This window comes from Branchiostoma lanceolatum, chromosome 18 (genome assembly GCF_035083965.1).
Source record: "Branchiostoma lanceolatum isolate klBraLanc5 chromosome 18, klBraLanc5.hap2, whole genome shotgun sequence".
In the NCBI taxonomy this organism is placed as follows: domain Eukaryota; kingdom Metazoa; phylum Chordata; class Leptocardii; order Amphioxiformes; family Branchiostomatidae; genus Branchiostoma; species Branchiostoma lanceolatum.
Window position 1 is genome coordinate 2,847,553 of NC_089739.1, and position 27,897 is coordinate 2,875,449.

At 39.3% G+C, this 27,897-nt stretch overlaps 1 protein-coding gene across 2 annotated transcripts; it reads right to left on the reverse strand.

Moving 5' to 3' along the window:
- Positions 1–1,495: 1,495 nt before the first annotated feature.
- On the reverse strand, positions 1,496–27,361 carry LOC136424844 (uncharacterized sodium-dependent transporter YocR-like). 2 transcript variants are annotated; one of them, XM_066413515.1, is made up of 12 exons: positions 27,182–27,361; positions 25,955–26,138; positions 24,628–24,742; positions 23,853–24,054; positions 22,946–23,108; positions 22,457–22,591; positions 21,743–21,879; positions 21,473–21,564; positions 20,471–20,572; positions 19,857–19,909; positions 3,180–3,300; positions 1,496–2,823 (listed from the first exon to the last, which is right to left on the reverse strand). In XM_066413515.1, exons 1-12 carry the CDS (start codon positions 27,261–27,263, stop codon positions 2,602–2,604), a joined length of 1,608 nt encoding a protein of 535 aa, XP_066269612.1. In that variant the 5' UTR covers positions 27,264–27,361; the 3' UTR covers positions 1,496–2,601. The 2 variants fall into 2 exon arrangements, with proteins under 2 accessions (XP_066269612.1, XP_066269613.1); XM_066413516.1 differs by lacking the exons at positions 1,496–2,823; positions 19,857–19,909; positions 20,471–20,572; ... (6 more) ...; positions 25,955–26,138; positions 27,182–27,361 and adding exons at positions 3,537–3,589; positions 4,119–4,220; positions 9,082–9,173; ... (6 more) ...; positions 15,864–16,047; positions 17,225–17,340 and having other exon boundaries at positions 3,185–3,300.
- Between the last annotated feature and the right edge of the window lie 536 nt (positions 27,362–27,897).

The following is a 27,897-nucleotide window of genomic DNA, read 5'->3' on the forward strand; positions in this document are numbered from 1 at the left end:
ATCCCACAGTTTGCATGTTTTTTTTCTTTAGTTTTTAGCATTAGAATGTAGCATTTTATCAATTTATGTTTTACATTATGTTCCTTACAGACCACGTGTGGTCTTCTGTGCATTTAGCCCTTCTGGGCAGGAATATGCAATAAAGACTATTATCATTATACAGAACTGTTGTCAAACCTGTTGCACCAATTGCCTTTGTCAAGACAGTATATATACAGATTAGAGAAAAATATTGCAACACATAAGAAGAGGTGTTCTCAGTCCTATCGTTAGTCACTGACGAAAGACAGTGGATACTGTCTGAAACGTCTGACTGTTTCAAAATCTTATCCAGTTGCTTGAGTAATTATTTTTGGCGTATCTTATTACCTGGATGTCTAACCTTCGTCAACACATAAGAACAAAACTTATAAACCCCCAAAAATGGGAATCTATATCCCTTGTTTTGTAAGCTCGATTGATTATTGTCATAGGTATTCATTTGTAAGTGTATGTCCAACTGTATTTTCTTGTTTCATGTTTCTGTTTTGTATATTTTGTTTAACTGAATAAAGTTTTTTTTAAAAACCGTTGCACTAGCAGACATGATTGAAGCCTCGGTGCATTTCAAACGCGGGGCGCAACTGTCGTATAAGTGTGTAACTGGGTTAATTGGTGCTGTCTTAATTAAGACCTTTAATGATAAGTTTATTGCAAGCTTTTGCCCGTAGGCTAATTGCAAGCACATGTAACATGGAAGGACGGACAGACAATTGGTAACAATATAGCATGTGACTATTCTAGTCTAAATACTAACACTAAATTCTATCTTATTTGGGTTTGACTTCTTTTTCAGAGACAGTGGAAGACGAATTATTTCACTTTTTCTGTGGGTTTTGTGATGTTAACAGGAGAGTATTTTTTTGTCTGTAAACATGGAGAAATTTGGATGGAATTTGTTGGCATCTTTAAACAGAGCCTTTCTTTCTTGATCGTAGAAGGGGCAACTTGAAATAAGATGTGTATGTCCCCGTTACGCGTTAATTAGTGCATGCCAATTGCCTTAAGTGTGCCACTGCGCTAAGTGCATGCCAATTCAAACTTAGATTGAGATTAGGTAGACTGTCTGAAAGTAAATTGACATAACCAGCTGTTCAAAGGTACATTCAAATCACACAATTTATTTTTGTCAAGTTTCTTTTTGTATTTTTTCCTCAGGGTATAATGATAGATCTAAAAAAGGTCTTTAAAGACTTGATATATTGCAAAATTATCCCAACTGAGAATATATACAATAATTCTTATACCTTGGCAATTGACAGCGGTAAGTTAAGATTTTGTGCAAAATACAAAACCATGTCCAATATAGAGAGATATCTTGATCTTGCAGATTTTGATCTGCGCTCAACCATTAGCAAAATTAGAGTCAGTGCTCATCCTTGAAATAGAGAGAGGCCGGTATAGAAAATTACCTATATACGAAAGACTTTGTATGTATTGCAGTACAAATGCCGTGGAAGACGAAATACACTTTATTTCAAACTGTTCATTTCATGATAATACATGAAATGAGTTGTCTATCCAGACCACTAAAATCTATCCGAATTTCCCTAAGCTTACAGACTATTCGTCTTTTAACTACCAAAAACCCACAAATTATAGAAAAGGTGGGACATTACGTCTTCCATTGCTTACAAAAGAGAAGTCAACCCCTTTACTAGCTATAGACAATTACGTTTGTATAATCTAGTTTAGCCGCTTTTATACCTATTTTGTACCCTGTTCTTTTATCTATGCTACTTGCGATTAGCCTTTGGGCAGGAATTTGCAATAAACTTATTGTTATTATATGTGTAGAGAGAAGCATGGAGATATATATGTGACATTTAGAAATAGATCAGAGATAGAACAATGCCAAAGATGATTGTGTAGCCATATGGTTGCTAGGCAGTCGTACGTCCGTGAGCGTTTGACGTGCCGTCATTCCTGTGCCGCCATGTTGGTATCCCAAGTTGTATTTCAGTGAATCATATCTGAAGAAAATCCTATATCAAGCATGTCTGGATATCAAAAGATCTTTTCACCCTCCTAAAGAAGAGAATACCACAAGAATTTCAATTAACTTATCAATGAAAAGAATAAATCTGTTAAAACAATACATATGCATGGATTCAATACGATTCAATGATATGCAAATCATGGTAACCAACATGGCAATCAAAATCGACAGGCTTCATTGATATATATAATCTGAAAGTTGGTGAAAACACTCTACGTGTTTACAGTGAGAATTTTTGTCTTAGTCTTTATCGTGTTGTAGTCTAGAACTGATCCCTCTGATATTGAAATATATTCTATACAGTGAGAAGTTTCTGCTTAGCCGTCATCGTGTTGTGGTCTAGAACCGGTCCCTCAAAAGTTGGTGAAAACACTCTATACATTGAAAAGTTTCTTCTTAGTCGTGTATCGTGTTGCAGTCTAGAACCGGTCCCTCTGATATTACAAATTGGTGAAAACATTCTACACAGTGAGAAGGTCCCTTTTAGCCAGTATCATGTTGTAGTCTAGAACCGGTCCCTCAAAAGTTGGTGAAAAACATTCTGCACAGTGAGAAGTTTCTTCTTAGCCGTTTATCGTGTTGTAGTCTGGAACGTGTTCCTCTCCAGCCTTGTCTGTCATGGCCATGAGATTGTCGTCGTCTCCCTTGTCCTCTTTTTGACAGCAGCAGCGGGCGGGGATGTCGTCCTGTTTGGCGACGAGTGAAGCCCAGCAGCGGGACATGCGTGCTCGACACCGGACAAACAGGAGGTTCAGTCCCAGTAGAACCAGGGCACTGACGAACCACTGGAAAATATGGATAAAAGTGCATCATCATTAATACACCTACTTAGAAGCATAACTCTAAGTTGGTGAGTTGTTGTGTTATGGAACAACTTTCAGTGAATTGTCCTTTGCATGATCGTATTATGTAGAGCTCATCAGAACTTGCCAAATTTCGGAATCATGAATCTTGGTGATATGATCAAGGCCTAACGTCTACATTTGTGGAACCCCCCTGAAGCTATTCTAACCGGAGCAGAGACATTCACTTCTAACACTACCGCCTGCTCCATTTTAGTCAGGAAGGCATTTAGTCAGTTAAGTGTAGTGCCTTGAAATAGATAGTTTTCCAGTGCTCGTATTTATAGCATATATCTTACCCCCAGGATTGCTGTCATCAGAGATCCCGTACCCAGCTGGTACCAGGGGACTTTCTCATTCTGTACCGTACTCACGACCCACCACACTAGTAACGCCAGACCCTCAACTGGTAGGACGTATCTGTAGAAGAGTACGTTCAAAGTTAAAGACTTGTAGTTAATGACGGTACATACTTTCCCAAGAAACAGTATCCAAGTATCCAAGAAAATGACAACGGATAAGAAAATGAAAGGTTAAGATAAATAAAAAATCGGAGGTGTATTGGTTGCACATGTACAGAGAAAACACAAAGACTATACACGACTTAGTATCTTATTATTTGAAGGACTGGAATGGTTTGTTTTGTATATACTCACTTTAACAACCACTCCCAAGCTTTGGGTAGCTTTCAGTCGCTGCCATCCCCTGCCTGTGTAACAAAGTATACTTTGTCTTGATAATCTTTCACATGAATCACACTTTTAAAACGATATTCAATCAAGGGAGTACGTTTTCGGTTATTCAACACATCTTTCGTCATAAACACCTGATGATGTTATGAACAAAATACATACTCGAAGACATAATATGTGACAAAAGTTTATTGCAATTACATGCCTGATGGCTGATTGCAAATACAATTAACACATATGATAATGAAAAATCCAACCATTATGATATTAAGGGCTACACCCAATGTCATGCTACATGATAAGCTTTAACTAAATACATATGAAGAGATGGTGCTATCAGGTACATGTATATTGAACCAAAAGTCGCCAGAAATTGGACAATCTTATCAAATCTATATGGCGCAAAAGGATCTATTGAACCAATGTGTCTAATATCATACAATACAATTGTACAATTTGAAAGAAATTTCCATAAAGTGGTAGAGCGTAGGCAATGGTGTACAATGTTTTAGAATGATATTGGCAAAATTGCAAAGTTTGAACTACCTCATTTAGCAGGTTTAGTCGAAAGCTGTGCGATCCATATCTCCAGAACAGGTAGACGAAAACCAATCCAGAGAGAATAAGTGCAGAACCCCAGACGAAGTCCTGGAAAAGAAAGAAAACAGTTTCAAAATCAAAGAATTGGTTAACATGCTATAGCTGACTTTATTTTACTTCGCTTTTGGACAGACAAGGACGGAGTGGCATTGCAATTGCATTCAAGTTTTTATTACTTATTTCAACAGTGCCACACAAAGAGAACAATATACCCATGAATGAAGTCGTGTTAAGTTCTGGGCCGAACACCCTGTCGTTACGCCACACGACCCCACACAAAGTTTTCTTTATTTTGTTTGTTCTGTTTAGATCTCCATTGGTCATACAATATTCCCAATTCTTCCAGCAAATTGAAATAACACACATAAAGACAGACGTACAAAATGTACATTGGGGTAAACATCAGCTAGCATCCCACTAAATCACTGGGCTGTCTACGGGTGCGGTGACTATACTATCTTAGCCTTGACTGATACGGATGCTAAATTGAGATAATCCTTTTGGTCTATTTACAGGAAATTACTGTTCATTGGCTAAATTATATGTATTTATATATACATATATATGTATATATATATATATATATATATTAGATAAAGGTAAAAAGTAAATGATGTTCGTGACGAGGTCATAGATCATCACATGTATAACTGCCGCAGCACATTCAATGTGCTCTGATACCAGTGAAATGATTTTTTTCTTTATCACGTAAAAAAATATCCGAACAAATCTATGAAATTAATTGTCAGAGAAGAGGTTGCTAAAGCCAAGTTATTTTGTCTAATTAAAATATTCTAAGTATATGACTTGAAATGGTCACTTATACATAACTTGCATATGTCATAAATATGACATGCCTATCATTCACTTTGCTGACTATAGATATGCAAATAATTCTCATATAAGCATAGTTTAAATGAATTCATTTTCTCCTCTTCTTAAATCACATACGATGCAAATGTTCTTTTCTGCTGTCGCTTCTGGAACAGCCTAAGAGCAACCTGTCTCTCTGATTTGGTGACTGTACCGTCACAGCAAAAGGAACGAAAGCAGAACCCTTTTCTGCAGTATTATTAGAAGCCGCAAGGCGGTCAAAATATAATCATTTTGATGACGTATGAAGACCTACATGCAAACCATATATCAAGATAATCGACATCCTGGAGTTATCGTGTTTACAGACAAACACACAGTCACGAACTCCAACGCTACGCAGAACATAACCTTTTGACAAAAGTAAGTAGTCTGTAGATAGGAGTCTCATATAATTGCAATCAAAGAAAAGAGAAAAAGGTTACACTGCTCTGTTGCTCTACTTTCAAGCCCACGCGTATGTTCATATTCATTCAGAGCCAGACGTTTAGTTACATGTATAATGCAGTGAAAGAAGAAAATGTCAAGGTAGGAGCAACGAAAATGTCAAGGTAGGAGCCACGAAAAATAGACATACCGGACTTATTTCTCAGGACCTTCATCGGTGGCACTTAGGTAGCTTGCTGAACATGGCCAAAGTCCAAATCTTTATCAAAGTGTCTCAATAACTTTTGTTGCAAAATCAGAAGCTCGATTAAAAAAAAGATACATCTGTCGAAGTGATCGTATGATTGTCGTCATATGTTGACGATACAGTATTATACCAGCCAAGCGAGCTTAAAGAATATGTATGACATGTCAGCTGATTGTCTGCATTAATTGAGACGCTCTCGCTTCAGACATGTACAGAATGCGTTGGATATTGTCACATGACAGGTTGTCGGCTGCAGGAAGAGGATTGTGGTTTCCAACTTCTCTAGACGATGTTTGGTCCTGTCTAAGCTACCTTAGACTTTAGGCACCTTTCAACGTTGTATTGTTCAGCTTTCTCGGACAGTGTGTTTCCGGATCTACCTATATAATGATCGCCGGCGGATACGTCTGACTTTGTTCAGACAGTACTGGTTGCTAGCAGAAACTAAAGACAACATAACGGCGACCGTAAGTATCTGATTACTCTTTTCTGAACCGAAAGCTTCAAGATGGCGGTACATGGATTGCTGTTGCATCTGACTTTTGCATCTTTTGGGGTAACGTGTAGTTGTCTGCCCACCGCATGTACGGTCGACAGTTTGCCGTCCTGGACATCTCTGCGGACAAGGGTCGAATGTAACGGACATAATCTTGTCATGATTCCCAACGATATACCCGAGAACGTTGAGAAGCTCTGTGTCGCTCGGAACCGCATTGTTAACGTCGCGTACATTCCGTCACTACCTGTACTGAGCGAGCTAGATCTGAGTTGGAACTCTATGCATACCTTTTCCTGGAGGTCGCTCCGTGCCGTGCCAAAACTTACGCATCTAGAACTTCAAACTAACAAACTACGAGTCGTGGAACTGGACACCGTCATCGACTATCTTCCGAAGCTGAGGTATGTTAATCTAGCTTACAACAATATTGTATCGCTCTACCAATACCAGCTGGGATGGCCGCGAGTGGACGTGTATTGGACTCTCTATGGAAACTCACTACGCTGCGACCTACACTGGTTGGCTGTCAAAATGACCTGCTTACAAGCCTGTAAGGGGAGAGGTGGAGACTGTTGCTTGTCTTGTAATGCGTGCTTTCTTACTGACAACATGAAGCCTGACAAGTTTCTCTGCTACAGCCCTAGTCGACTCTGACGCAAATGGGCTGCGAATCACGCCAGTCTACTGCACGTACTGTCGCCCAAGCATCAGCTTCAACGATGATGCGAACAAAAGGAGTTATGAGCGAGTCACACAACCCTCATTTTCTCATCGATGGCGTAGACAATAACACCACTCTCTGGAGTGACGTAAACACAAAGAACGACAACTCGGCAATGACGAAAACAAATCATTCCCATTCTGACTCAAAGAACGCAAAGGCGGGGGAGGGGCAACGACTGACGATTCTTTACATCGTCGTCATCGTGGGTGGAAGTTTGTTGACCTTGACTTTCATTGCCTGCTTCGTAATTCTTAGAGTGAAACAAGAGCTGTGCTGCAAATGTTGTAAAGATGTCAGTCACCACTCAGTAGACTTACATCACGCCACACCACAAGAAGTAAACTCTGTCTCCAATGGCAACCTAGCTGGAGCTGTCAATCACATTGGTCTAGTTGGCAGTCAGATCAAACCATTAATAGTAAACTCTCTATACAATCGTACCTCTCTAGGAAGTGCCAATCACATACATCTGGATGATACAGAAGCTGCAGACAAAATCAATGGTGACCCAGATGAACAGACTACCCCGTATGCCATAGCGTATTATGTCGAAAACGATGAGATCACACCATACGCTGAAGGACACCCTCGCGATGACAACGGTTTGTGTGAGTCAGACCCCCTAGAAGTTGGTATTGTTACAGACGGGGGGGGTCAAGTTTAGCGGTGGGTATGTCTATGGTGACCAGAGAGAAATCCGCGAAGATTTCTCTAGTGTGTACGAAAACGGGCCAGACGGGGGAGCCAAGTAAAGAAACCATTGTAAACTGTCCTGTGGTCCATTGAAAAACATGACTGGACAAAACTACACGACACACAGGAACACCACATGTACAGAATACACATGTACAAATGATAAAAGAAAGATAAGGCTACTTGAGGTCTATATATACAATGTTGACAATGTCTAATTACTTTACAGTTTCAAAACATTCCAGGTACCGGTGCTGGAAATTCTATACAAAAAGCGTTTTTTTCTGAGCATTTGTTCTGGGCTTCGGTAAAAGGATGGTTTGTGATTTAGATGATCATGTTTGATAACCATGTGATTGCATTGTGATCTGTTTATACAGAGAAACTGGCTGTTTGTTTTCCATGATTTTACGGAAAGTCATCATGCTTTTCTGTTACAGACATATATATAATATTGCTGGGGATGTAAACTTTTCAGGATTAAGATTGATCTGTGGATATTCTTTTGACACGTTTAGTATCTATGAGGTTATTATCTAGTAAAAGTGAACATTTACTAAAAATTATCATAGAAAGGCTCATCACTGAATCCTTGAACACGTATATGATGTACATATATCTATCTGTTTTAACGTTTATACTGTTGCGTCTTAGTAATAAGTACTTCAGATTTATGCAGTAATATTATATATAATGTCTATCTAGTAATACAGTGATACTCTATGTATACTCAAACTTTTTAAAACGTTTTGATTTTCATCCGGGCATTCAGTTGAAATAAAGGTTCAATTAATTAAATGCAGTTACGTAGTTTGTGTCCTTTTCCGTTTACGTAACTTGTGTCCTTTTACTTCAAGATATGATTGATAAATTATTTAAATTTTGACAATGACCACTGGAACAATGTTCATTTATCTATTAGAATCTTAACGTCAAGATCCTACTCTCGTCACGAGTTTAAGTTCGCTTTCACTACGATGGACTTTTTTGTAGATATAAAAAAGTTGTAGTATTTGATGGCCTTAAAGTCATCAATATCTTTGCACTGGTTCTAGGCAACAGGGCGAAGGTCAACCTAAACTTAGTAGGCTCTAAGCAAAAATTTACACAACATGACCTTCGTCAACCTTTTCGAGCACCGTATTCATATAGATGTCCTTTATCAATTGTACAGAGAATTCCCTAATTTGCATAATATATGTCTGATGATGGTAACCTTTACTAATTAGACCTCCAAATGCCTCAAGTATGTTACTCCCATCATTTACAGTCTATGGAATTATGATATTTTCTCATTATATATGTAAATCATATCTTCATTTGCATGACTTATATCTAGTGATATTTCTGACTAAACACACACGCACACACACACACACACACATACACACACACACACACACACACACACACTAACACAAACACACACACTAACACACACACACACACAAATACACAAACGCTACCTAATGTATTCGTGACGTACCTGCATTGCCAGAAAATGTATGCTGACGGCACTTGGGGCCCCAAGAAGGAAGACTAATAAACCTATCACCACTGCCGCAACGTCCCGTCTCACTGGAATGAAGGAAGGTATGTCATTTCAGAAAATAAACCTCCTCCAACAAGGACTAAATGGTGTACATGCCTTTAGCTAATGACAAACTTGATGTAACTTCTATAAAGCAATAAGGCTCATACTTAAGTATATGACGTTTTAAACTGTAGCTTTATGCTTGATACATGTAACCTTACTTTTTTATCACTTTTTACTGACACTTTAAGCTGCAACTATTCCTAAACATTGCCACGTACTGTTCATACATGTATTATCCTTGATCACTAATAAGGCACTGTCATGAATCTACTATCTTAAATTTTCAGCCAAATCTACCTAAAAGTGACTCTATTAATGTTTTCAGTTTTGTGGATGACTTGAAAAGCTCCATGAAAAAAAATATCTAAAAGGTAGGGATTAAATTTGGCAAAGACAACGTACCTCCCCAGTCGACGAGCACCTGTACGATGCTGTAGACTATTGGTATGTAGCTACTGAACCCTGCCACCACCACCATCAGGAAGTACAAGGACGCCATCACACGGCCGCCGGTCATAGTTGAGAAAAGAATGGGCATCCTAGGAAAGTAAACGTTTTAACATCAGGCTTGTTTATGAGAAAATTATAGGGTTGTGTGCCAAAGCAGAGCACTGGGACGACCTTACAACAAGTAGTAGTCCACTGTGTTCTGCTGCCGCAGTGGTCTGGACACCCTGCAGCCGCAATCAGTCTTTCTTCAAATCTCCCCACTTTGTCCGTTCATTGAAAGCTTCCTTAGCTCCCGTACCTTGCAACTAACAGGTACAGATAGAGGTATAGACTGCCCAGGCAGCTAAAATCAGGGGGAGGTGGACAGGTGCGCAGCTCATATAAGAAAAGCGGAACCGTAGAAGAAAACTTTGCAACAGAACTGAGTCAGCTTACAGATGTGACTTATGCGACAGAGACTATGATTCTCATAGTCATAGACGATGCTGAAGGGCCGATTTGAATAAGTGTTAATTTGAATGAATGTTAATTTGAATGAGTGTTAATTTATTTTATTTCTTTGCATTCATAGATTAAGCACCGATGCGGTTTCTGTAATGTAATTGTATTTTATCTGAAACATGTCCTGTTTATGCATCTATATTGTTAATACAATGTACCCGGATATATTATGTTATTGTATAAGAAAAATATTGTCACTACACCTATTTCAATGTTCTGAAAACCTCGTATATAAGTAAAGGCAATTGTAAAATGTAGTCCCAGTTCAATTCAGTGCACACGTCGCGTGCACTGCGAAACTGTGATACTTTTGAATGATATGAAATAAACCAATCATCATCATCATCATCGTTTTACTCGTCAATATAGGCCGACGGAGGTCATAACTACTGTGTCAGAGGAAAACATATCATTTTCTTTAAAGTTTTCTTCAGTACACAACCATATTTTTCTCAGTAAAGTTGCATAGAGAAAATAGGGTTCTGTACAAAAGAAAAGTTTGAACTGGCTTATCAACCTGCTTATTCCAGCACTTCCAAAACTGAAGCTAATGAATGCACTGTCATCTTATTGCAAATGTACTTCTAAATCTACTTTTTGAAAGTTTACAATAAAAGCCATCGTGATGGGATACAAAATAACTAAACTAAAATGGTACCGCATTCTTCACACTGAAGCAGCGACGCCTAGCTGCAGTGCAAGTAGAACCAGTCATTATTTACGGATACAGAAGATAACACTTAATTTTGTACAAAGAACTTTATCCAGTCACTCACCAACCCTCATTTTTATTTTCACGAATTATCATACATTATAAAACATTATCAGCAGACCTTGGATAGGTTAATTTACAAGATTTAAAACAAGTAAACAGTAAGAATTTACTGTTTTACCAGATGAAAGTGAGTCCCGTGTTGGCAGGACCGTTCGTCTTCAGGAGTTTCATCAGGTCAGCCTTGTCCCCTCCCGGACTGACTTTGGTCCAGGTGGAGAACACGGTACAGAACACCATCGTGCCACACATCAAACTGTCGGCAGAGAAGTGAAGGAAAACTGCAAACTGAATTATTTTGACCAGGCTTGAGTTTCTTTGTCTCTTGAAAGAATATCAAAGGGAGGCAAAACTTAAAATTGAAAATTCTACTATACTAAATATACCCAAAATTTAATTTAATTCAAGTCCTCTCTTGTTTTACATAAGACCGCCATAGTTCAGTGCTCTTCATTTGTAACTTGGGCCTTTTTGACGGCTAGTCGCCTGATGATTGAATTATTCAATTGTAAGGTCACAATATGTGTCGTCAGGTATTGGCATTTCCCATTCAGTATGAACAAGGATTTCGGATCTGGCTTTCATGAGGACGGATTTCGAGGAATTTTCCGAATTCAAAGCTCACTATCTCCTCGATTCCCTCGAATATACACACTTCGGATGTTATTGAACATCAAACCATCAAAACATCATACCTCCTGATTTTGATTCTTCCCACCAAGTAATTACATTTTAGTGAATTTACCCCTTATGACGTCACAATGAACATGGCAGCCGGTTTGGAAATTTGCGCTGTGGCTCGGAAAGAATGTTCTTTTGAGAAGCAGACCAAATAAATATTGTTACGTCTTTTTATTGAATGTAATCACGATAATTAAGCACTGTTTGCTCATCAAATAGCTTTTTCACAAGCCGTGGTGTAAGTCTGAACTTCTCACCTTACAATGTTGTTGAGTGCTGGTATGAGAGTGCCCGTTTTCACAGGTCCCATGTTTTGGGTCATGCTCGCTCCGAACACCAAAAAAATACCGCAGGCTGCTCCTGTGTCCCAGGCGTTCTGGGACAGGGCGTCAATCCACAATTTGGGGGATCCCAACAGCTCTGTATGCAATGAAAGATGTATAGAATATCTAGTTCAATGTCTCAATGGGTACGTTTAAATTCCCAATTGCCAATATCGTAGAACTGACTGGAAAGGAAGGCAGCATATGTTTGCTTCATATCAACTTCAAATAAACCCTATTCGATATCAGGGCTTTTTTGGTCATAGGGGGGGGGGGGGGGGGGGTTGAAGCCTTCCTCCTCGGACCCCTATAACTCCTAAACTACTTATTATATGACCGCAAAATTTTGCGAGGATGTTGTATAAGTAAATCATGTGTAATATGACAATTTTGGTGTCATAATTACGTAAGGTGACGTAATTATGGCGTCATTCATGTGATATTTATTGGCTGGAACCGTATAAACAGGGCACCATAAACTCAAAGGTATGCAATAGATTTTTAACTGAAATGGTGATGAACAGAATGTTAATGTCTGCTTGGACTTTTGTTGTCAATAGCAGCAGCATTACAGCAATGACGTCAAACTGACATTAATAAAATGACGTCATACATCTTTTAGCTCTCCGCCATCTTGGGTCCGCCAATTCTCCAGAATAGAATTTTTCAGCAAATGACCCCAAAATACAATGAAACATCATAAAAATAGACTAAAAATGCATCTTGGATAGGCGAAAAAAGCCCCCCCCCCCGGCCCGGAAATCGTCCAAATTTACATACATGTAACGTAACATGACCAATTTACGTCCGATTTATTCAAAACGTATTTATCTTAAAACCGCACGGACAGAGCCAAATTTTAAACCCATGGTCAGAAATATCAGCTCTTCTAAAAAGAAACTGCATGGTCTGTAAGTTTTTCTCCGCCTATTTAACGCCGTGCGAGCATGTATTTATACTGAGGTATATGATGATGAATTGTGCTAGGGTAACCCATTATCGGCCACCTCGGTCTTTTTCCTTCTAGCGCTATGCTTGTTGAACATAGACCAGAAAAAAATGCACAGTAACTGTCCAAAGTAGTCTGCAGACAAATGATAATAAAATCACTATGTCTGGTCGGCCACTTGCTTAACGCGATGGACAAAAACAATGTTTATTTGTAAATTCCCCCCACATGCGCGGCACGTGGCGTTCACGTGGTAAACGCATGGCCATTATGTTTTGCTGTGCAAAAATTAAAGGGATGGCTAACGATCATACTTATGATTTTCTTTATTGCTCATGAGAACAGGCTTTGGCATAATACACCGCGACATGTGCACATGAGCCAAACCGGACGTAAATAGCTAGGTTCTGCACGTAAATAGGTCATGTTACGTTGTATCTAGCATGAAACTGCTTATTATGCATATACTAGAATTAAAAGTGTTGTGTATTAATAGATTACCCCAACAGGCTTCAGAATGTTAGATCCCCAAACCTCAGTAATACTGTTAAAATCTTTACAAAAGATTATCATACTTACTCCAGTCTGGTGTGAAAATGTAGGCGAGAGCAGCCCCGGCGTTTTGTCGAGTTAGAGCCCAGATGAACGCCGTGATGATCAGAATGAAGAGTCCGGGAATCAGGATCTTCATGGCAGGTTCGATGCTATCCACTCCTTTCCAGATTACAAGGGAAGCTCCCACGGTACCTATGAAGTGAAATAATACTGGCCAGCTGCTTTCCTAGAGTGGGAGGATGCAACTTGTATTAAGTGATCGATGTCTATCAGAGATGGATAGTTTGAGAATATATGTCGTGGACAATATTCAGAATAGTGGTCCTCTATCCATATTTAATGGGCATATTGTACCTGTAGGATTACCTATATGTCAAGATAATTGTGGCAACTTATGTTTTTTTGTTACCCCTAAGATAGTAATGGCAGTCTGAAGAACATTCACTTTATCATTACGCGTAGAATTAACTTGATGAAGTGAAGCTTTGTTACACTTACAGTGTTGATTATCACTGTTAGAAGAAGAAGAAGAACTTTATAGCGCGACAATGGTATCTGGTACAATGTATGGCAACGTACGCACATGAAAATCGAACTATTGTTAATAGTTGACAAATACAAAGAACTATTCTATGACTAACAGTAGAATTAGATGAAAGCCATTCTTATAATCAAAAATCTTAATTGACACGACAAAAGTACAGCGACTTTCGTAAGGTCTTCTACAACTTTACATGCAAACAACAAACAATGGTATACAAAGTGATTAACCTAAGTACAAGTATATGAATACTTGAACATGTCGAGTTCTAAGATCTTAACATTCTTTGATATATTTACCTATTTGTACACAAGGGTTGTCTCCTTCTAGACAGTATTTGAATTCATCTATAGACTGGAATGTTGAACTAGCGGAAAGAAGTATAAAAATGTAAATCGACCAACCTCAGCAAATGCTTTCCAGATCTGGCTGCTCTCTTCGAATGTCGTTGGCAAGGGATGAAAAATGCAGTAGTACATGTAGTACATAGACCATCCGAGTATCACCCCGAAGTAGCAACTGTTAAATAAAGGTATATATTTCGTAAACTCATTTCCAAAAAAGAACAAAAATACGTCGGTAATAGTTCAGACAAACTCTGCTACATTGAGAAGTCATCAGCTTTTTTATTCAGCTGTTTATATAGGCCACGAGACGGTCATTGACGCAGGCGCAGAAGCCCCACTTTTAGCCAGTTTTGTAAACCTCGGTAAAATAGCTATTAAAGGGTTTTCTTTGGTATATGTTTGTAGCTTGGAGCTGGATATTACGGGTTGGGGTTTTTACCTTCTTATTGTGCTGACAAATCAGCCATGTTTGTGGTGTCTGTAGGCTTCTGAGGTTTGGTGTTTTTTGTGTGGCTTTCGGGTAGTGAAGAGGGGCCAAAGGTCAATTCTTTAGAATATGTCTGAATACGTACGGTTTCTGCCATATGGAATGTCGAAATTATGCTCTAGATTGATACCTTAGAGGTCATTTACCCCTGCCAATGCATGTTTTTAATGGACTAAAACTCGGGTAGGTGACTTTTGACAGCCTCTTTCTTACATGAATACTATGTATCAGATAGCAGGTCTTGATAATAAGCCTGTGGCCTATAGAGATTTAGATCCCATATGCGCCCCCCATACAAACATAACACAGCTGTGGATACCCATGTCTTTCTTAGTATTCTATAGAAGGAAAAAAGCAGTTTGTCTTACGCTGTGCAAAAGTTAACCATGGTAATCCATCCTCCAAGCCATGTCGACTTCACCCCCAAAAGATCGTGGAAGGCCATTGGTGAAGCCCTCCTGGTGAACCGACCAATGGCGTACTCCATGATGATGATCTGCATCGACCACATGAACAGGAACACCAACCAGACCAATAGGAACTGCAGACATCCTGGAAGTGGTCATAGAGTGCAATGACGTTGGAAATTGGGTCAATGAAGGAAAGCTAATGATCGCTGATGCTCATCAGTCTTTTACAATATTTTAAGTGGCACTGCGTTTGGCTCAGAACCCAGAGGGCCTGGGTTCGAATCCGGATCCCCTTTTTTGTCCCGTTGACGTTGTGCCCTCGGGAAAGGGTGATTTTCCTCACTTCAGGTGTAAATGAGTACCTAGCTTCGGTTAAGGACGTCCCCAGGGTGGGACGTAGAATGGAGGCACCGTGTTTGAGGAGAGCCACACCTCGGTCACGTAAAAGAACCCACGTGCACAACACTTATCGCGGTGTGAGTGAATCATACAGAATCTGTCTGGAAATGCAGCTTGTACTCTTCAGTATAATCCTAGTGTGTTACGCCTTGAGGCGGTTTACCGGGCATATGATAATCATGATAATCACAGGTGCTTTTATAATCGTGCTTAGTTGAAATCAACATCAGTTATTTGACATCGTGCTAACATTTACCTTGCCCTCCACTGTTGTTTGCTAGAATCCTGGGAAAGCGCCAGAGGTTCCCGAACCCTACAGTACACCCTGCACAGGTAATGATGAGTCCCACTGTGGAGGAGAACCTTCCAGCCCTGTCCGCCTGCTGCTGAGGCTGTGGTGAGGTTAGGGAAGTAGCGTCCTGGCCCGAGTCATCATTAGTCTATAGCATGGACAACACAGGTTTTATTGAGTTTGAGTTTATCAGGATCCATAATTAGCTTAACTACTACTACTACTAGCAGTAGCGTCCTGGCCGGAGTAATCATTACATTACTCTATAGCATGGCCAACACAGGTTTTATTGAGTTTGAGTTTATTAGGATCCACATTAGTTTAACTACTACTACTACTATTACTATAACAACTAATACTATTAGCTTAACTACTACAATTAGCTTAACTACTACAATTAGCTTATCTACTACTATTAGCTTAACTACTACAATTAGCTTAACTACTACTATTAGCTTAACAGCTACTCTTCCTGTGGTCCTTCGAAAACATGACTGGACAAAACTACATGATACACAGGAACACCACATATACAGAATATACATGTACATATGATAAACTAAAGATAGGGCTACTTGAGGTCTATATACAGAGGTTTATGCTGCTCTCCTTATGAGGACGAAAGAAACATGCTATGCTTTTCGAAACAATAAATAAAATGTGGGACTTTTCATTAGCCACTACCCCCAAGAAGAAGTCAAGCCCCCCAGTAATAAATATAACATTATGTAAAAATATTAGATGTTTAGAATAGACACTCGTTACCTTTTTTACTGTTTGTAATCTTGCAAAAATAATTAGCCTACGGGCATAGACTTGCAAATAAGGGTCAATCGTTAAACGTAGCATAGAAATCTTCACTTAAAGTTGCCCCAAGATTCAATGTCAACAATTTCAACTCTACAAATTATTATTTTTAAATGACAAAGTATGCTTTCTCTTTGACACTATCATTTAAAATCGTCGTTGAGACTAGATTATTTAAATGATATATTGAATCTAAGGTATAACGTTAACTGCACCGCTTGGTCCATCCATAAAATGCTCACGTTCTTGTAGTAAAGATAGATCATGTGTGTTTCTACTCTCGGTTGTACCTATTTACAAAGTTTACAATTCATATTTTCAGATGGTGAAAACAGGTGTATCATAGAAGGCATGGTGGGGAGGGGCGCCAAGATTTCAGTTCTGTTAACTGAGTTGGTATGACCGATTATTACGGAATAGAAGGGCTTTAAACTCCAACTTAGCCTTGAATGTACATATATTAGGAAAAATATTGATGCTTCAAATGATATTCAAAGATTTAAGTAGCCAAAACTAACCTTCGTGACTAGTCTTGTTTTCTCTGATTTGTCTTCGTCCGCCATCTTTGATTTTTCTGCATTCCTTATTTGGCACGCAGCTCGGTATGACCCCAGTGTTAAGCGGAAAAACCGGTTCTTTACATAATATAGCGTCGTGCATATAGAGCGATATGTAGAGAACAGTGGGTGGTCTTGACATGTGTTGTGTATACAGCAAATATACTGTTGCAACCAAACACAAGCTTCCTCAGATCAAGTACTTAGAGAAGTAGACTGCATTACGATAATCCCTATGATGATAAGAATTATTCTACTACATGGCCTAAGAAGGTTAGATAGTATTTTTGTGTTTTAACTTTATTTGATGACCTAAATTTGATCTCCTTCCCTACACGTTTCAGTGAACAGGGCACTCATTAGTATATCGAAGTCGGCAAAGTGCTTTTCTGCTGTGAAAAAAAAGTGTTTAAAGCTTTTAGTCGGCAGTTTAACTTGTTAACAAGTCTAGTCCTCCAAGATAAAATGAGAAAGCAAAAGAACACGTGAATAACAAAGGATTCTTTAAATTTTCTTGCGGGGAGGCTGATTTTTTTTATTGCATTGAACCTTGATGAGTCAAATAAAGACAATGACAAACAATATTAATTTTCATAGTTTTCTTCATTGTTTCCAGCTTAACAAAAACATTTCTTATACAACATTCATATCTAGGCTTGGTTGGGTGTGACAGTTATTATAATCGCCTTTCTTGGCAGGATTCCACTGTTTAACACACATCGTACGAACACCATATTACGTAGATTTTATTTTTTTCATGAGATTTTTCTAATCTTTCTAAACAATGTAGAACTGCACAATAAATTTAACCCTGCTAAAAAGATCTATGAATATATTAAATACTATTTCTTCTATGATGCCTTTAATCGGGGAAATCGTGACAGGCACAATTACTAAGTGCGTCTTTGACCTAAAAATCTATAACCCGTAAGGCACTTCTTCGCCACCTTACCTCTAATTGCTGGAAAATAAGATGAGCGACTCATGAAAATGAGTCATAGATATAGCTCAATACCAAAAATGGTACATAAGCCAATACAAATCATTGTCACTATTTGTTATTACAATTATTATCATTGTTATCACAACAAACTGTCGAGGTAGTAAAGTTTTATAGCTGTCTACAGCAGACGATTTTTTGCGACACTACAGGAGCGAGCCAAATGGCTATTTATTCTTTTATCGTGTTGTAGTCTAGGGCAGGTCCCTCTACCGCAGACACACATACTCCATATAAGGCCAATATATAGCATTGTTAACAACGAAATGTCGAGGTAGCAAAGTTGTCTACAACACGATTATTTTTGTTATTCTTTTACCGCGCTCTAGTCTAAATCTGGTCCTTCTCCAGCCTTGTCTGTCATGGCCATGAGGTTGTCGTCGTCCCCCTTGTCCTGTTTGTGACAGCAGCAGCGGGCGGGGATGTCGTCCTGTTTGGCGACGAGTGAAGCCCAGCAGCGGGACATGCGTGCTCGGCACCGGACAAACAGGAGGTTCAGCCCCAGGAGAACCACCGCCACGATGAACCACTGGAAAATGCCATTATCATTATGCAATTATCATACCTAAAAGTCTATATACATTCGTAAATGATTATGAATTGGTGAGTTGTCATGGGATAACATGACATGGATCTTATCATCTTTTAGATGCATCATATTGATAGAGTCACTGCCTGGAAATACATATTGAATTTTCAAACTAGATATTAGCTCTAATATCGTAGTGTAAAAGAAATAGCACAGTGAAAGACACCATAAATCAGATCAACGCATCTTGCTTACATGTACGTGAATTTTTACTGCATGATTAGTAAGAACTGGAATCATTGAGGCAAAAGTTAATGGGGGACTTACATTTCTAATGCCGTCCCCAGTACAGATCTACATTTGTTTTATATCATTAACAACCGGGAATTGATCTTATGATCATTTATAATATATCTTACCCGTAGGATCGCTGTCGCCAGAGTAACGGTCCTAAACGGTTCCTTGTGGAACCCCCTTGAAGCTATTCTAACTGGAGCAGACACCCTCCCCTCTACCACTACCATCTGCTTCCTTTTTTTTAGTAAGGGCTTTAATCAGTGCCTTGAAATCAATAGTACTCCAATCATCGTATTCATATCTTACCCCCAGGATCGCTGTCATCAGAGATCCCATACCCAGCTTGTACCAGGGGACTTTCTCATTCCGGACAGTACTGACGATCCACCACACCAGTAATGCCAGACCCTCAACTGGTAAGACGTATCTGTAAGACAAGAATGCGAATGTTGTAGACTTTTGAGGTCCTATCTGTCCATCACAAGTAGCAATTCAACTAATGAGTGAGTGATTATATTCTGGGTTTTGAACGAGACGGACGTGTCTATAGAACTAGAAGACAATAGACAACAGCACGTTAGTATTTTTAAGAAAAAGGGAACAAAATTTCTATTTCTAGTTTAAAGTAAAAGTTAAAAGTAAAAATTGAATTACGCATGTTTTATTAACAGAATGAAACATGCGATTCTGGTGGAAACGTCCTTAAAGTGAGCCTTAGGGAACAAAATACTGTCTGTGACTAAAAGAGTAGGTAGATATATACTCACTTGACGAGCCATTCCCAAAGTTTGGGTAGCTTCCAGTCGGAACCATCTCCTGCCTGGGTACCAATATTATGCTTTCCGTTAATTTAAACACCGTTTCGTCAAAACATTGATAATACATATCAATCACCCGGACATATCAAATACAACACTGACATTGATGGGTTGTTGTCATCAGGTATATTGTATCAAAGCCGCAGTCATGTTAAAGTACTTTTCATTAAGTTAAAATCTAGCCAATATCATACATACATGATAGCCTCCTTCGCAGACTTCCTTGGACGGCGGCGTATATATTTGGAGGAGGGGGGTGACGCGATTTCTTACACGGGCCAAGGTTTTCTAATGCCGGCAAGGGACTTTCGCCGCCGAGGGAGTTATGTCGTGGGTGTTCGTCCCTCGGCGACATAACTCCCTTCGGCGGCGAAAGTCCGAAAGTCCCTTGTCGGCATTAGAGAACCTTGGCCCGTGCAAGAAATCGCGTCACCCCCCTCCCCCAAATATATACACCGCCGTTCCAGGAAGTCTGCAAAGGAGGCTACATACATGATAGCTGTACAACGTGCAAGCAATTTCCCACAAGAGCTTAGGTTACTCAATAGGCAGGAACAGCGTACCTCATTCAATAGGTTGAGTCGGAAGTTGAGTGATCCATATCTCCAGAACAGGTACACGAAAACCAGTCCTGAGAGGATGAGAGCAGAGCCCCATACGAAGTCCTGGAAAAGAATTATGATAGTTTCAAAATCAATAAATTGGTTAACTAAAACTAAAGAATTTTAGTTTAATTGCAAATTTAATAACAATGATATGTGCAATAATTCTGAATATGTTCATGGTGTAAATTTTGGATTTGAATAATAGACCAAATCATCAACGCCTTTAACCTGATAACTTTTGGACTTTTGAAACTCAGATTTTTCAGAACTTATTTTAAGAGTGCCACGCACAAAGAACAATATACCCATGAGGAAAGTCGTGTAAAGTGGCTTTCCAAAGGGCACAACATCGGTTACGTCAGGTTATTCGAACCCCGGACCGTTGGGTTCTGTGCCGAAAACACTGTCGTTACCTTAAACAAACACAAACGTTTCTTTGTTTAGTTTGTTCCATTTAAGTCCTACAAAACAAGAAAGTTCATTTTGTCATGATCTAAAAACTCTCTTTCACGATCTAATGGTAATTACTAAAAGTACTTACAACTTTCTTGTCCAAAGATATTCAACGTATTATCATTTTTAAAGCTAGAAATACGCAAATTAACAGCAACTGAATTTCAAGAAATCTTTCCAATTGTTTGAGTGTTATTTTGCATATTTTACTCAATGTACGTCTAGAGTTCATCTTATAGTAAATAGCTAGAAGTCTTTATGGAAGGGAGATCGATTTTATTGCTATTTGTACTATTCAAGTCAAAGCGTAGCAGGACTGCCTCAGTTCAAGAGAAGGTACTTTAAGTCAAGAATAGAGACTTAGCTTGTCCATCTGCCATTCAATTATCGAACACGTCCACAACATGCCATTTCAAAAATTTGTATATGTTGATGTTATTCATCTATATTTTATATATTCATATTTGTATCAATAAGTATGCCATTTTGCAAAATAAGATGACATACCTGGATTGCAAGAAAGTTGATGCTGACAGCACTGGGAACACCGAGAAGGAACACAAGTGCTCCAATCACCACTGATGCCACGTCCTTTCTCACTACGGGCAATCAAACAATTTTGTTATTCCCGCCAACTGAGACATTCTACCGTTATAACTTTGAATACTTTTAAAGAGCAGACGGTACCTCCCCAGTCAACGAGCACCTGCGAAGATGTATCACTGAGACATTCTACTATTATAACTTTGAATACTTTTAAAGAACAGACTTACGTACCTCCCCAGTCAACGAGCACCTGCGAAGATGTATTCATCGAAGTGACGTAGCTACTGAACCCGGCCACCACCACCATCAGGAAAAACAGTGACGTTATCACACGACCACCGGTCATGGTGGAGAAAAGAATGGGCATCCTGTAAAAATACCAAGCGTAACATATTAAGAGTTATAAGTGTACATCTGTCCATATTGTTCAGAAAATGTATACAGGCATGAACAGAGACGAGGGGAATATAGACTCAGTCACGTTTGGGACCGCATCCTTGCAGCATCGCTACATTGTGGACCATATGCAGCAAGTAGTCCTTTCAGGCCCCAGGTAGGTACCTAAGGAGTTATCTTTTAGGTTGTGTATCAAGAATCTTTTTTTTCTTTGGTGGCAATAAAAGGATTATCAAATGTATGCCACAGAAAGTCTACTCTAGTCATGAACGAGTGAGGGGGGGGGGGATATAAACTCAGTTACATTTGGGACCGCATTCCTCTCACTGCAGCAGCGACACCTAGCTGTAGTCTGAAGTAGAACAAGCTATATATTGTCCCAAGGAAGATGTTCACCCAAACACTTTTTTGTACGAAAAACTTTGTTAACCATTAATTCACCAACACCATGGATTATCTTACAACATTATCATAAGACATCGGATAGGATGTCGTGATCTGAATTGATTAAATGTAAAACAAGTTAACAGAAAGAATTTACTGTTTTACCAGATGAAAGTGAGTCCCGTGTTGGCAGGACCGTTCGTCTTCAGGAGTTTCATCAGGTCAGACTTGTCCCCTCCCGGACTGACTTTGGTCCAGGTGGAGAACACGGTACAGAACACCATCGTACCGCACATCAAACTGTCGCCAGAGAAGTGAAGGAAAACCGCAAACTGAATTATTTTGACCAGTCTTGAGTTTCAATGTCGCATGAAAGAATCTTAAAGCCCTATTCCCTTTGGTTTGAAAATGCCGAGAGCTGACGTCACACATTGTGACCTTACAATTGATTAATTCAATCATCAGGCGAGCAGCCGTCAGAACAAATGACAAGTTACAAATGACGGTCTATGGCAGGCTTATGTACAATGTAAAACAAGTGAGGACTTGACCTTGGGGTATGATTTGCAAAATATAGTAGACCTTTCAATTTTAAGCATTTGCCGAGCGGGACTGAAATCTGCTAGAGGAGGGTGACAAGCACGAACTTCTCACCTTACGATGTTGTTCAGTGACGGAACAAGAATGCCCGTCTTGACAGGTCCCATGCTTTGGGTCATGCTTGCTCCGTACACCACAAATGTGCCACCGGCTGCCCCTGTGTCCCAAGCGTTCTGGGACAGGGCGTCAATCCATAGTCTTGGGGTACCCAACAGTTCTGTATACAAAAAATACATAACAGTGTACGTAAATACTTTGCGTTTGGGAGCGCATCTATAAGCAGCGACACCTGTGCTGCAGTGCAATGTGAACCAGTCATACTTGCATTGATGAAGGTATCAGATGGTCACCGAATCGTCGGTTGAATGAATCACCTGCAATTGGTTGTGTAAAAAGATTCTTTTTTTGGTGCATTACCAACCGGATGAAACCATTCACGGAATAAAATATGGAGTAAATCGAGTGTTTATTTCCATCTCACGTTGGATGGTAACGTTAAAAATAGATATGTTGGAAACTATATGATCAGAATGGTTATTCGATTTTTGACTGTATTACTATTTTGATTGTAACTCCCTCAAGTGCAGCAAAAAGACCAACTACGAAACGGTCATTAGAAAACTGCTAAAGGATGAATCGAAATTTTACATAGGCTGTACTACCAAAAGCACCTGCATGAGGGCGTTGTCGTAACAAGTAATGAACGACTGTATCGATTTGCCGTAGTGATTTCAGTCTATCCCAATATACTTGTCGGAATTTGGATGACAAGGAATTTGTCGCTGTTAATGTGAAATATGTAACCATCTATTTATTTCGATAATCTAAAACTGTCTAGGAAAGAAATATATTTTCTTGATTTAAACCTAATTACGGAACTGACACAATGTACAAGACATATCAACTAACCAAGCGAACAAAGTTAATATCGATCATCAAATTTAATGTTAGGAATACTTACGCCAGTCCGGTGTGAAAATGTAGGCAAGAGCAGAGCCGATGTTGTGTTGGGTTAGAGCCCAGATGAACGCCGTGATGATCAGAATGAAGAGTCCGGGAATCAGGATCTTCATGGCAGGTTCGACGCTGCCGACTCCTTTCCAGATCACAATGGTAGATCCCATAGTGACTATGAAGTGAAAAAATACAGGCCAGCTGCTTTCCTGTTGGGATGAATATTTTAAAAAAAAAACATTACATCTGATACATATCCGAACTCAACTCAACACGATAGAAAAAGGCCTATCATATGATTGAAAAAAATGTTAAAGATAAAACCTTCGTTGTACAATTGAAATGATGAGTTTGAGAAAACGTTGTTGCAGGCATTCCAGGAATTGCATGACAAGTGGATGTATTGTCCTATTATATACGTTCAAAGCTCTATTGGTCAAGTGGACTAAACCTGGAGAATGATTAAGTCTACAGTGATAGAAACCAAAGACTATTCGGATTTGTATTTTGGACTTTATTGGAATTGCAACAGTGCAATACACGTGGGACACAGGTTGCTATTGCTGATGTAGTGACCCACACACATAATGTATCCGATTTTTACACTTGGGAGGAGTGGGGAAATTATGTTAAGTGCCTTCTTTCCCAAGGGCATAAGATCGGTGGCAGCAGGGGATTCGAACCCGGATCCCTTTGGTTCTGAGTCGAAAATCCTGCCGTTACGCCACACGATACCACTTGTGTGGAAGACTATTCAAGTTAGAAATAAAGTATAGACCGACCTCGGTAAATGCTTTCCAAATTTCACTGCTATCTTCGAAGGTTGTTGGCAGCGGGTGAAAGATGCAGTGAAACATGTAGTACATAGACCACCCGACGATAACACCGTAGTAGGAACTACAAAAAAAATGTGCCCATTCTTAATTTATTTGCCAGTCAAAAAAGAAAATCATATAAAGGACTGAAAAGAAACAAGGTGAACATTAGCTGGATTTCTAGGGTGTTTCAAAGTTGAAAAAAAATTAACAAACAAAGATCACATCGTCCTTTGACATCTAAGATGTACGCCGTTTTATGTTCAGTATTATTTTCATGTTGCAATAAGCCCTAGAGCAGAAACAACGATTATCACATTTGACTTTCGTCAGCCTGCTCAAAATCTGCTCAAAGTCTATTCCAAATCACCAAGAGGGTTTTTAAATGATATTTGTAATTAGTTTGAGTTGATTTGAATAGAATGATATCTAAGTCACAATCAAATAGAATATGAAAATTTGAATTTATTTACATCTAATTAGATGTTTAAGAAACATTTTGAAGGGGTCTGCACAAAAGTATATAATTATTTAGAATAATTTTCAAATATCTGTGTGATTCTTCTAAATTTCGAAATATAGAGAAATGTTAACAAAACTTTCTAGATAGTGGATTAGGGTAATTGCCTCCATAAAAGTAGGTGCTAATCCAACCCTATAGTCGACCTCTGTGTATTTTCAGATGTCACTGCTGGAGACTGTGCAAGCCATCTATGCATGGTGCCTACGCATAATTCGCAAAGATGTGTGAATTGCTTTCTTCACAGCCCGCTGACCCGCTTACAAATAATTATGTTACAAATAATTGTAAACAATGGTAGAAAATGGTAGAATGCTGTGACCATTATTTAAAACTATTAGAAATATCATATTCCACATTATTAATACTTCCAAAGTTTTACACAACCGGGCAAATGACTATAAAGTTAGAATGACATTCACAATATTTCCAAAGTATGAAATCTCCTAGACAAATAATTACAAAGAATTAAAAACAGTTGTAAATGATGACAATGACAACCCTTTTGGTGACTTGGAATGGACTCTAGAACTGCGTTCCCCCTAAAGTGCGAAATGGAACGAAATGGAACGAAATGGAACGAAATGGAACGAAATGGAACGAAATGGAACGAAATGGAAGAACTAAAACAACTTTCATTCCAATTCGTTCCATTTCGTTTCCATTTCGCACTTTCGGGGGACCCTAGAATTGCTAGTCAATTTCACCTTAAACATAGTTCATATTCTTGGATTCCAAAGCCCTTTTGTGAAATGACAAGAAATATGATCTTACCTCGAGAAAAGGTTCTCTATGCCTATCCATCCCCCCAGCCATGTCGACTTTACCCCCAGGAGATCGTGGAAGGCCATTGGTGGAGCCCTCCTGGTGAACCGACCAATGGCGTACTCCATGATGATGATTTGCATCGACCACAGGAACAGGAACACCAACCAGACCAACAGGAACTGCAGACATCCTGGAATGCCGTAATGCAAGTATGTGTCATGCAGTGTGATAAGGTTGCTCGTCGTAGGCAGTATTAGTTGGCAACCTCAAGCCAACCGTACACACTCACGCCGTATCTTCAGAAAAGGTTGAAGCCGCATATTATAGTCCATGTTTAAGACTTTATTCAAGCCCACATCCAGACTAGTTTCGCCTTGGTGTGGCTTTCCCGATGATATTCAAGGCTCGAACGAGCCAAGTACAGTGTGTCCTGTCTTATAAAGATCAGGTGCAAATTGCCCTGGTGGCTTAACCAATCACAGTACAGCAAATAACATGGCAGCGCAGTCTGAACTGCTAGGTCTAAGTGACCGTAAGACCGTAAGGTTGCTAGTTGTAGTTACATTGTCTTAACTGGTTAGCATGAAAGCTCATAATACATTATATCTGAGTTGGTGAAAGACCCCTAACACTTAGATGTGCTGAAAAGAGACACCAGTATACAAGCTGAAGGCATTGGGAAGGCTGCAGGACAGGAATTTCTGGGCGGCGATGGTGGCTCGGCCGACTGAGAAAAAATGGCATCCGACCTAACTAACGTCTGACTGAATCTGACTTCCTTTAAGAGACTCTTGAAGTAACGGAAATGAACAAAACGAACGGACACGGATCATGAACCAGCTTTATCCCTACTATATGTTGTATGTTGTATATTGTTGTACCATAAATAGGTAATGATATATGTTGATAGAGTTCTTAGGACTCAAATGACTGTATATGTCTGCTATATTGTATCTGACCCTTACCTCTTTCCTCATGACCTCAATGAAAAGCGGCCTGCGTGCAGATTTTTTTAAACTTAGTGTGATATATTACTAGTATTACGTAATGTTACTTTGCTTAGTGCATTACTTGTTGTGATGTCTGTTCGCCAATTCAGCTATATACTGGTACATGGCTGCAAGCTGTTGGACAAGTGACAATGTTGACAATAAACCATTATATATTTGAGCTTATCATGAATGAACATAGGTTCAAAAAACAAACAAACAAACAAACAAGTAAGTCATGTACCTTTCTCTCCACTGTTGTTTGCTAGAATCCTTGGAAAGCGCCAAATGTTGCCAGTCCCTACGGCAAACCCCACACAGGTCATGATGAATCCGAGCTTGGAGGAGAACCTACCAGCTCTGTCTGTCTGTCGCTCTACCTGCGGTCTAGTTAGGAAAGTGGGCTCCAGTCTGGAGTCATCGGTATCCTATAGCGAGGACAAAACTTGTGGTCAGAAGTAGAAACAATATGGCAAGGTGGCTTGTGGTTAGGGTTGTGAAAAATGGAGATATGGTTTGGGGTGTGTATGTGTATGTGTGCCAGTGTGAGTGTGTGTGAATAAAACGTTTTTGCTAAACTTGTTTTCATTCGCACGCTTGCGTCAGTTTCTCAGTAGATGCCATCCATATAATCAAATCGACATGGCCCAATGCAAGCCTAATGCAATAACTATACAAACAAGTGTGTTGTGACTTAAAACGGGGACAGACAGGCAAACAAACAAGGGAAGAGTTACTGCTACATTTCTAAGATCGAAAACATTCAAACATGAGCTATAATAACATACGTGTCCCTAAATATTCATGTTCTAAGCTTAGGTCGAAATCGAATGCGCCACACTGTCGGTTTGAAAATCAGCAAAAATTCGTCAAGAGTAAAAATAAAAAGATTACTATAAAATGCGAATTCTTTTATAACTGTAGCGTTTAGCCGTTTGTTGCAACATAAATTGTGCACAC

Bases quoted from the DNA above. Each gene is read 5' to 3' on its own strand.
- LOC136424844 (XM_066413515.1), bottom strand. From the start codon at position 27,263: ATGACCTGTGTGGGGTTTGCCGTAGGGACTGGCAACATTTGGCGCTTT. The intron at 23,109-23,852 runs GTAAGTATTCCT...TTTTGTATACAG, and splicing joins CATTTTCACACCGGACTGGC to AACTGTTGGGTACCCCAAGA. The intron at 20,573-21,472 runs GTATGTCATCTT...ATTCTTTTCCAG, and splicing joins TCAACTTTCTTGCAATCCAG to GACTTCGTATGGGGCTCTGC.